Genomic DNA, 12,161 nt, shown 5'->3' on the forward strand with positions numbered 1-12,161 from the left:
ATCGAACGTTATCGTCGTCTCGACGTTGCAGCGCTGTGATACGATCGACGAACCAAACAAAGTAATATTATTTCGTACGAGTAAATAAAAATGTTGTAGGTGAAAGCGAAACGTGGAATTTATTTATATTCGTGAAAATTACGAATTCGTTAAGATCGATTCGATCAAATTTCCGATGTCCTTGAATGTTACTGTCTGTTTGCTAATGCCATTGCTCAGCGCGTATACAGGGTGGTTGGTAACTGGTGGTACAAGCGGAAAGGGGGGAGAGCGTGATTCTACGCGAAAAAAAGTCGAAAATATAGAATAAAAATTTTTTTTAATTTTTTTTTTTTTAAATTTTTCCATCGAGACAACGATCTACAGTGAGATCCGTTATAACGTACCGCACGCGTACCGCGCGAAAATTCAAAGTCGATTTTCTCGAAAACAAAGCCTCGAACGAAAAATTTTTATTCTATATTTTCGACTTCTTTTTTCGCGTAGAATCATCCCTATTTGGCTTGTACCACCAGTTACCAATCACCCTGTATATTTCGTTCAAATTATACGTTGCTGTTAAAAGTAAGGAAAAAAGAAACTACCTTCACCTTTTCGTTAAATTAAAGCGTAAATAAAAATGAAAATAAATATAACGCTTGGTCCGTGAATATAGATGCGATGCTTCAAGTAAAACCACCAGAATTATTACGTAATAAAGTAGCTTTATACATTTGGGTCAATTATCGCTACCAAATAAATATCGTTTTGAAGTTTATAGAAATGGAACAGTTTCGTATCTCGTATCGAATTTTAAACTTATCGTCGGTCCTTGTGAACGTTACTTTAACAGGTTTTATGCAAAAATTTTTGTGCTAGAAAATTGAATTGTTGAATTCGTCAAAAATTTGCAGTCATTTAAAAAAGGTAACGTGATACGTAATTTTAGTAGATTTCTAAAATCTAATATTCTTGACTTTACAATGGAGATATATATATATATATAAAGAAGTGGAATTTTAATCAGCTTAATCAATTTAACGTCGCTTACAACGCATAAGCGAGACCATAAAGCAAGTTTAAACACCTTATAAAAATATTTTCTACATCGTATTATACTTGTGTCCATTTATGTAACAATGTTTACGTCACGATGTTATTTATGCAACAATAATCAAGAGTCGTTAGTTGATTTTGCAATAAATAAATACCGTAATGGCCGTGTAAATAGTTTAAAGAGGAAGAGCTTGAATTTTGAAGAGAAAAAGCTTGGAGATTATCCAAAAGATGGTCACGGAGATACGAGCAGAAAATTCAGCAGAAATTCCAACTACGAACTGCGATTCGACCGAATCTGTAAATTATTAACAACTTCGTATTTGACAATCTATAAGTTTACATAAAGCGACATGAATTTCTAGCCGTTGGTAGTTTATTCAATTTTAATCAAAAAATATATTATTTACGATTTGGCCGGACTGATGTCGCGTTGGCACACCCATGAAACCATAATTCTGCAAATGTTGTTTTCCTACTGTTCTCAAAGGGCACCGAGGAACAAGAAAACGAGGAAGTTGCTTACACGAGTTTCTTATCGATTTCCCATTTTTTCCCGAGTGAAAACACGAAACGAAAATGAAACGGTGCTCTTAAGATGCGATTTTTAATAAATTCCCATAGCGTAGAAACATGAAATTCCAACGCTGGTATACTATGAGTAGAATTTCATGCAGATGAAGGGTAGGAAATTTCTCCGGTATCAAATTTACAACCTCGCGAACAATCATTTCGAATGGTAAATTTATAGAATCGATGTATTTTTGCAACACATGTATCAAGTACCGTCGGACCAATAAAAATCATAGAATCCTATAAAACAAGTTGTATCGTAGGTTACTTCGACTTTTGGATTTACAACGTCGCGAAGAAATATTTCACGTGACGAATTTATACGATATTATTTAATTCATTGACCTTTTAAATTCTACTGTCGTCCATAGACCACGGATCAAAAATTTCGTAAATCGCGGTTGTCGTCCAACAGCGATATTATAGTTTTCACGAAATTTCATAGGTGGAAATTAATCTGTTTTACGATTATTTTATATTAGAATTTTATACACCACGTAAATAATTATAATTTTCTGTTCATGCTGTCATTTTCTTTTCTACCAGATAAATATTTGTATCCGTGTTATACGCTTACGTATTTATGTATCTCAATGTTAACCACATATCAGTCAACTAATTGACACGCGTTATAACGATAATAATATTGTATTTTTCTCATCATTTTTGTTTTTTTTTTTTTTACTTTTTTGCGATAGTAAGCTACGAAAAGGTGCGCGTGCTTAAAGGATTAAATATATTTATATATTTCAATGAACTTAGAGCCGATAAAGATGATGAAATTGTACAAAGGCAATTAGTACTTATAATATTATGAAGAAACATTTCAAACGAAAGCAACGCTGGTATTCTCCTTTGTTAAGTATTTCGAAAATCTTCAAGCGGATAAGGATCGCCAAATCCTGTAAAGACAAGTTGAGTCGTGGGAGATTATTTCGTTCTTTAGGCCCTTTCGAGGCAAACTTGTTTTAAGAAATTTAAATAACCGGGATTAAATGGCGATTAAAATTACATCGGACAACGAATATAAAACGGTTAGGAGACCGGATGAATTAAAGATAATCTGACCACTGGAACTTTAAAAAACAATCCATTTGGCAGCGAGAATTGGCCCGAGAGTAAAGAAGGGATTTTCTAAAAGTGTTAAAAAGTGGACGTATCCTTCGAAACTTGCAAATGAGTTGAAGATTCCATCGAATCTGTGACGTAGTTTATACAGGGTGGTTGGTAACTGGTGGTACAAGCGGAAAGGGGATGATTCTACGCGAAAAAAGAAGTCGAAAACATGGAATAAAAATTTTTCGTTTGAGGTTTTGTTTTCGAGAAAATCGACCTTGAATTTTCGATCGGTACGCGTGCGGTGCGTTATAACGGATCTCACTGTAGATCGTTGTCTCGATGGAAAAATTACAAAAAAAATTTTTTTATTCTATATTTTCGATTTCTTTTTTCGCGTAGAATCACCCCCTTTCCGCCTGTACCACCAGTTACCAACCACCCTGTATAATTTGTGATCTGAAATAATTGCGAATATACGAACAAGAACAAGAAATACACCTGGATCCTTTTACGTACGTAACGAATGCTTAATACACTTATATACAGGGTGGTTGGTAACTCGTGGTACAAGCGGAAAGGGGGTGATTCTACGCGGAAAAAGAAGTCGAAAATATAGAATAACAATTTTGTTTAATTTTTTTTTTTCAATTTTTCCATCGAGACAACGATCTACAGTGAGATCCGTTATAACGTACCGCACGCGTACCGAGCGAAAATTCAAAGTCGATTTTCTCGAAAACAAAGCCTCGAACGAAAAATTTTTATTCTATATTTTCGACTTCTTTTTTCACGCAGAATCACCCCCTTTCCGCTTGTACCACCAGTTACCAACCACCCTGTATATTAAATATTCCGTAGTATGTAACGTTTTCAGATTCGTTTCGAGTACCAATTTAACGATGATAGTCACGTTGCACTACAGTGATAACGAAGTTTCCAAACGTTTTCTATTACACATTTGGAATTTGCTTAAAAAATTGCCCAGTATAATCACCACAGTTTTATTTAATACGTACATTAACACACGTATTAAGGTTCGTTCAAAATTGCACGTATAACGTAACCCTAAAATTTGCCGCATAATATAATTACAAATACGACAATCGTGTTTCTCTATATTACTCGTGAAATTTCAGAACGTTTTGTGCAATACGTACGATATGCGTTTCAAGATTCGTTCAACATCTTACCACTTTACCGACCGACAGTCGATTAATCGGCTCTTTGTCGCCGACGCCTACCGACCGACAGCCTACTAATCGGCTTTTTGTCGTCGGCAATCTATCTTGTTATTTGAGCAGTAATTTGTTATTCAGTACTAAGGTACCTTGCTCAGTTGTGTCAGTTGCGTTGCTTTCTAAACTCCCACAACTTTATACCAATTTGAAAAACTTACTAAACCGAAACAGTGCCGGCGCCAGAAAGAATCTGCGCCTGAGCTACCGATGGATGTGCGTATGCTGTTGAACCGCTAGCGGTCAGTAGTGTTACCAACGCGATTATCGCAATAGCGTTTCGATGAAATTTCAAAATTCTCCACATACGCAGTACGCGTGATATATCGAAGAAAATGTTACGGTACAAAGTTAGCGAGCAAAGGTAACGAGGGTACGTTCAAAAAATCTTAGAAGCCATCGTATTTGACGCTTATAGAAAATCCCATCTTAAATCGTCCCGGAGGAGAATCCAAAGAAAAGAGAAAAAATGTTATGGGGATATAGGAAAAAGGTTGTGTCGTATCGATGCTTACCGGTACAAACAACGGCTGACGATGGCCGCTACACCTCGGTCGTAACAAGCGGTATACAAATAGCGAGGGGTCGGTATCGGGCGTGTCTCTATTAAACGGTTTTTGTCGCGGTGCTCGACATTGTTTTAGTGGCCGTGTTACTTCACACGATGAAAATTGAATAGCAGCCCGATAAGAGGCAGCCCTCGAAGCCGAAGAAGAGTGCATTTACTTTCTTGCATCTAGCAGGTGACTCTGGAGCGGCCCGTACTTACACGGGCGTTATCGGTTTTCTTTCTTATCGTTTTATCTCGATACAAAACGCCGACTTGCGTGCACGCAAACTCGATACTCGCTTCTGCCTTTGTTTCTCTTGCGTTTCTATTTTCTCTTCTGTTCTTCTTTTCTTTTACTCTTTATATATATATATTATACATAATCTCTTATCGTCGATTATTGCACATATCTACAACATATTATATATGGGCCTAATTACACACGAGCGCGCGCGCGCGCGTACGTGTCTTGCGTATCGTATATTGTATATTATAGGTATATGTCTACGTGAAGCGTTTTAGATCACGAGATCGATAAAGGAGGCAGCGGTGTGGCCGATGGAAGGAATATTTTTTTGAGCGATTAACGTAAATAGTCGTTCGTGAACGTTGCAATAGTTTGGGAATCGTTGATCAATGGTATAATAATAGCTTTAATAAAATCTTTCTATGCTATCATTTGTTTGAAATTGTTCGCGAAAATCGCGCGAGAATAAAGAATTAAGAGAAGTGTCTATCGGTTCGACAAGTTTGCGACCAATTCGCGATAACTTCAATAGGAGACTGTAGAGGTTAGGAATTTCTAGAAATTATTTGCGAGGATTGGAGTAAAGTAAGGAGAATCGAGAGTTGATAAGAGATTCCTAAGAATCGTGGTAAATCCGTGGTAAATTAGATAGGAAACTTTTGGAAGCATGACGCGTGAAATTCGGTATAATTTGTATAATGAAAATTTAATGATACGGATTTGAAAATTCGTCGAAGCACTTGGACAAGTCGGCCAATTTTATTGTATGTATAATTAACGAGTCACTAACGAAACAACAAGTAACAGTCTCTTACGAGATAAGAGTAAACGATTTCGCCTAATTTCCTAGTAATGGAAGTATAAAAAATGGACGTTTCGGGCGATATTTGACGAGCAATGTGCCAAACTACGGTCACATCCGTAGGGTTTCAGTAAAGCCTCCGGCAAGAAATTATACTTCGTTTGACGCAAAGGTTGTGCTACTTTGTATTTGCCTTTAAATCATAGACAGGACTTTGTAATATTAATTATAGTATCCTCGCAACTCGACTGAGATTTCTCTCGTATTATTCATAACGTTGTAAAAACGAGTAATTAAGAATTTTCGTTTGATAGTAAAAATTATATTAACTGATATGCTTTGCTCGAATTACACAGCTTTAATTTATATTTTAAAGTGTTACAATGCTAATCGAAAACTGGGTTTTATCAAATTCACAACCCATTTTCTTCCGAACCACTGAACCACTTTCGATGAAATTTCGCCCCGTTATTCCACTATAATATACGTATAATGGCGTCAAATAGAAAAAAAGAAAAAAAATGATTCTATCACTTTATTACAAATCTCAAAAAAAGAAGTTACATTACAAGCGAGTTGAAAGAATTACTTAAAAGCTGACGAAAGAATTCTTTTTTCTAACCTAGGAATTGCATTTGAAACTCCCTTATGCGGTATGCTCGACAGCTTGTTAGAAATCACCGTGAAAAAGTTGATCGAATTTTCCTTTTTAAACGCGGAGAAAACGGGTCAGAATGGATAAAAAGTAGGATTTTACGAGAGAACCAGTTTTTTCCCGGTAGCGGCGCAGATTCATTTGTCAATCAATTCTGAATAAGAAATTCAGAAAGGTCAAGAGGTAGATGAAGCTTACAAGGAAAAGGAAGACTGAGCGATGATCATTCTGCGAGAGTGAAATTCATCGGTACAATAATTACATCAAGCAATAATTACATTTTCCGGCGATGGAAATCAATTCGTAAATTTCGTACTTACTAATACTGAAGCTTAAAAAGAATTAAATACATCGAACTACCAAAAATAGATTTATATTTTCAAAACCGACTACAAAAGGAAAATTAATTTTTCTTGCATTTTTTCGCTTCTCGGTTCCTCTGAAACGATATTAGCCATGGTCAGAACTTTCCAGCAGAAACGGAACAGTATGGCCAACCTACGTAATTACCTATATGTACATATATAGTTCATAGTTTCTATGCAATTTGTTCCCAGAAACTTTATCGTAACCAAAGTTTGGCAAATTGCTCGACAAGCGTCTCAAACTTGTATGTATCATTCTAATGCTCAATTACTTAAAAAAAAAAAGAAGAAAGAAAGAAAAAAAAAACAACACAAGATGGAACGTACGTTTGTCAGACGAGAGACATTCCCTTTCATCGTCTTCCAATATTCTCCTTCATTGATCTGTGCTTCTGAAACAGCCTGAATACGTATATTATATAAGTACATATTGTATACATTATATATTATACATAACCTTTATATACATATATATAATATATCATATGGAACACGCTGCATATACACAGTGTACACGCATAAAGCGAAGCATGCAACGAGTGCATTCGTGCATAAGGCATATTTACATAATACATATACATATGTGTGTGTATATATATACACATACATCTATACATACATACATACATATATACATGCAACCTCTTAATTATAAGAAACGAGGCGCGAGGATGCGGTCTTGTTTCAAAATCGATTTTTAATTGTGGCTCGTTGCTTTTCCAGCGACCTTGAGAAGTACTTCGAATATCAGGGTCAGGACTACATTTGCTCGCGTCCCGATGACAACGGAATGCACTCTTGCAGTAACCTACCGCCGCTCAAGTTTGGTGAGTGCATCTTCGATATTCTTTTCACTGGTTTTCTAATTTTTTTTCCCTCTGCCCCCACCCTTTTTTTTATTCGCTTTCCATCGAGAACAAGTTCACGGTTTCGTTCGACACTGGCATCGCGTGGTTTCGGCATCGCTGTCACCAGAATTTCAGGAAAAATATGCCCGCGGGATAGGAGCAAAAGAACGTCACATATCTCGATGGAAATCGCGAGCGTCGATGGATTCGATGCTCTCTGTGACTGCTAGTACTATCTTCGTAACTGCAAACGTAGAAACACGGAAACAGAATTTTATACGAAATTAGCAATCACTAAACGCGTTAAATCGATCGACTCTCGTCATTCGCAAATAGGAAAACGTAGCAAATGGAAATGTATTTCCAGGTTACGATATTTCCGAAGTCTGTCTCTGTATTTGCAAACGATCCGAGCTTCTCGTAATTTTCTATCGACGACACGAATTTAAATCGAAAAATGTGAAAAAATATCCACTTTTCGATTTTCTATTCAACTTCTGTCGGCAGTCGATGTAAAGATATTGAGAAATTTTCCTACGACAGCTACTTCATTTAATAAGAAATTTAATAAGATTTACCGAATTCTTTCCATAGATATACGTAATTTCTAATAAAACTAATAACAACGCCGTCCGAAACATACATCGTTCTAAAGTTCATTAACGAACGTTAATTTCTCAGCAGATGCAAAGAACGAAATTCGTATCGGTTTCCCGATAGCGTGATATTCGTACAAGCCACTGAAGTGTTCTTGCTTTTAGGAAACGTGATTTGCAATAGCACCGCGTTGCCGAACAATAACGCAACGTTCATCACCAACGACACCTGCGTTAATTGGAATTACTACTACACGGAGTGCAAGGGTCAGGGTAACAATCCTTTCCAAGGAACGATATCGTTCGACAATATCGGTCTTGCCTGGGTCGCAATATTTCTCGTGAGTGTCCTAGTTCTCTCACATTCAGAAACTGAAACTTCACCGTAGCCAAAATTCCCACATACGTGTCTACTTTTGTTAGTATATATATATATATATATATATATATATATATATATATATATATATACACATAAACACACACACATGTTACAAACTGGTTATAATAATAGTATTGGTATAATCGAGTGAGTATTCTTATTATTCGAGCGAGTTAGTTTAACATGCAGCAGGTCAAGGATTGCTCCAGTAGCCAATCTTATCTATTCTATATGTATGCTTGGCAATTAGACTGCGGATGTTTCTGCATTTGTAGGAAACGTGAAACCCAATTTAAATGCCAACGCTTTGAGAGCGTGTAGAGGTCCAAAATGCGCTTTAGAGATTCAGAAGCGCTGGTTTTTCCAACATTTTGGAGAAAATCGCAGGGAAGGAAACAAAAATTGTTCTTGCTTTTTCGTTCGCACATCTGCGCTTGTTTATACGTGTTATCGTTTATTTAACGAGGATACCGTTGAAAACGCTGACCTTTTGCAACAACGCAACCATTAGATACATCTAACATTGACCGCTCTAATTGCAGCCAGACATCGCGCTGCTGATATTTGGTGCACTGCAGCTGCGGTTGGATACGGCTATAATTCTTCATTTTGGAATAAATATACGAACAAACGAAAATATTTTTCTTCATTTTTCCGCGATTTCCTTCGAAATGGATCGAAAACCAGGGAATTTCTAAAGGACTCATTTTTCATCGGTTTATCGATCCCCTACACGCTCCTCAAGTTTCGATATTTAAATCGAGGACACACGTATATTGAATATATATTAAATTATTTTAGAAACGTCGATATTAAACAGAAACGAGAATTTTGAAACAAAAATGTAACGTCGAATTGTCGAAGTTTCCACGTCTTACGAAGAAGCATTTCTAAATTTTGCATCAATCGATAGTTCGTTGATCTGCTTTGATAATCAAGATTCTACCGAAATACGCACAGATATATCACAAAATATTGTGCATATAAAAATTGAAGTATCGACTATATTTAAATTAATGAAAAATTGTTTTTCATTGAAATGTAAATTCGCATAGACACTCGCAGTCTGTTCGTTAGCGAACCTTGTAGCGACTCGTAATTTCATTTATTCTTTTCTAAAAAGCTAACTAATTTAAGAAAATCTTTTGTTCGACGATCTACGATATATAATGCACCTCAACGTAATTTCTCCACGGAGATTTCAACTGCTTGGACGAGAAAAATTGACAAAGTAAATGATATCGTCATAGGTAATCAGTCTGGAGGGATGGACAGACATAATGTATTACGTACAGGATGCTCATTCTTTTTGGGACTGGATATACTTCGTCCTTTTAATCGTGGTACGTTTATTACTTCATGCACGATATTTACAAAAAGTATTGGCACGTAGCCTTATTTCCCGATGGAGCATCTTTTCATCAACCTCTACATTTCATCAGTTACAGTGTGGAATTCTAGCATACGCAAAATCCCATAATAAATACAACGGTGTGCCGGTATTTCTTGTAACCACCGTATATATCGAATATAAAATATTCTTCGTTTCTTTAATTTAGTTCGTTCCTTTTAAATGCTGTTTGATGGAAACCTAAAAGGAAACAAAGATTCGTTTACTTCTTACTCTGCGATACGGAATGTTTTTCTGATTAAATAGAGATAAGTAGAGGGAAGTAGAAACCTTTTTCTACGGATTCAAAAATCGCACGATGTTTCGCAACGGGAAGAGAAACGTTTCTTTGCTGTTAACGAGCGAAAGAAAAAAAAGAAAAAAAGAAAAGAGGAAATGGTCCAAGTTGAACAAATTTGGGTTACAGATTGGTTCCTTCTTCATGATTAATCTCTGCTTAGTCGTGATAGCGACGCAATTCTCAGAGACGAAAAAGCGGGAGATGGAAAGAATGCGACTGGAGCGTGCACGTTTTCATTCTACATCAACGCTTGCGTCGTCGACGAATACCTCCGAACCGACTACATGTTACGCTGAAATTGTTAAGTGAGTATTTAAGCGACTTTACGGCAAAAGCGTATTAACTTTTTCTCCTCTATCTCTCTGTCTCTCTCGCTCTCGCTGTTCTCGGCATTAAAGAAATAAAAAAAGGAAATTTATAGCCAAGGCACGAAAGTACAAAGTTCAAGCACAACTTGATATAACCTGGATAACGATATATACGTGTACATTGAAAATCATAGCGATGTAAGCGAAGATCCTGAGGATCAGAGTTTAGTCACGTATTTCAACGCTTAAAAGTATCAGCCCTTATATTTTCATAATTAATTAAGTTGCAACTCTGTTAACTGGAACACGGAACACCGTTTTATGAAAAATAATAATGTCATTACGATGTTCTCGGTTCTTTACATAATAACGAATAAAGGTTTAACGAAAGTTTATTTATCACGTAATTGTCGAATTTGATTTTTGTCTTTTCATTACGTTTTCTTTTTATCATTCTATATAAAAAGATACGTATTGATTTTCGTTCGTTTAACTTTATATTTTTTGGCGCGCACGATATAGAAAAAGCTTTGTATTTTCATTTTCAATTTGTATCAATTTTCTAGTTTCAGTTACGGAAAACACGAGTGTGGTAAACGTATCGTTTATTTTTGATCGATGCAACGGTATTTTAAATGGATGTCGCAAAATTGACATGTAGATTTTAGTTAGATTTCATTCGAACGTAAAATAGAGATATTGGAAAATTTTTTCAAATTCTCTTTTCCACCTACGTAATCGTTTCTTCTCTCGTTATTGTTTTTCATCGCTACCTAAGAGACCTAAAAGAAAGATCGCTTTTCTATGTACGAAATAACGTTTACAAATTTTCCAATTACAATAGATCGAACGAATTGCAAACGAAAAGCCTGTAAAATAGTGAAATTTATTTTTTACCAAGTTCGATACTTTGCGTCGCATGTTATTCAAATGTACCATCGCCTATTTACATACATCGTATTTATACAGGGTGGTTGGTAACTGGTGGTACAAGCGGAAAGGGGATGATTCTACGCGAAAAAAGAAGTCGAAAACATGGAATAAAAATTTCTCGTTTGAGGCTTTGTTTTCGAGAAAATCGACCTTGAATTTTCGATCGGTACGCGTGCGGTGCGTTATAACGGATCTCACTGTAGATCGTTGTCTCGATGGAAAAATTAAAAACAAAATTTTTTTTATTCTATATTTTCGACTTCTTTTTTCGCGTAGAATCGCCTCCTTTCCGCCTGTACCACCAGTTACCAACCACCCTGTATAATTTGTGATCTGAAATAATTGCGAATATACGAACAAGAACAAGAAATACACCTGGATCCTTTTACGTACGTAACGAATGCTTAATACACTTATATACAGGGTGGTTGGTAACTGGAGGTACAAGCGGAAAGGGGGTGATTTTACGCGAAAAAAGAAGTCGAAAATATAGAATAAACATCTTTTTTTATTTTTTTTTTCTAATTTTTCCATCGAGACAACGATCTACAGTGAGATCCGTTATAACACACTGCACGCGTACCGAGCGAAAATTCAAAATCGATTTTCTCGAAAACGAAGCCTCAAACGAAAAATTTTTATTCTATATTTTCGACTTCTTTTTTCACGTAGAATCACCCCCTTTCCGCTTGTATCACCAGTTACCAGCCACTCTGTATATTTATCAATAATAATAAACACACGAGGTATTATCGTAATGCGCATAACAAACATAAATATTGTACAAATAATATTACGAATTACAATTAGGACGAGGTACGCGTTACTCTGGGAATCAAATTCGATATTAATAAAAGTTAATAAAAGTAAAAATCGAAGATA

General features: G+C 36.0%; 1 protein-coding gene across 3 annotated transcripts in view; it reads left to right on the forward strand.

Annotated features, from left to right (window-relative positions):
• The window catches only part of Ca-alpha1T (Ca[2+]-channel protein alpha[[1]] subunit T), a 114,311-nt gene that overhangs the window by 50,773 nt on the left and 51,377 nt on the right, over window positions 1–12,161 (forward strand). For all 3 annotated transcript variants that reach the window (XM_069110374.1, XM_069110375.1, XM_069110376.1), the window contains 4 exons: window positions 7,245–7,348; window positions 8,131–8,306; window positions 9,598–9,690; window positions 10,165–10,343. In XM_069110374.1, the coding sequence (XP_068966475.1) occupies window positions 7,245–7,348; window positions 8,131–8,306; window positions 9,598–9,690; window positions 10,165–10,343 (552 nt within the window). The remainder of the gene's footprint in view (window positions 1–7,244; window positions 7,349–8,130; window positions 8,307–9,597; window positions 9,691–10,164; window positions 10,344–12,161) is intronic.

This window comes from Bombus flavifrons, chromosome 3, assembly GCF_040668555.2.
Source record: "Bombus flavifrons isolate JBK064 chromosome 3, iyBomFlav1_principal, whole genome shotgun sequence".
NCBI lineage: Eukaryota > Metazoa > Arthropoda > Insecta > Hymenoptera > Apidae > Bombus > Bombus flavifrons.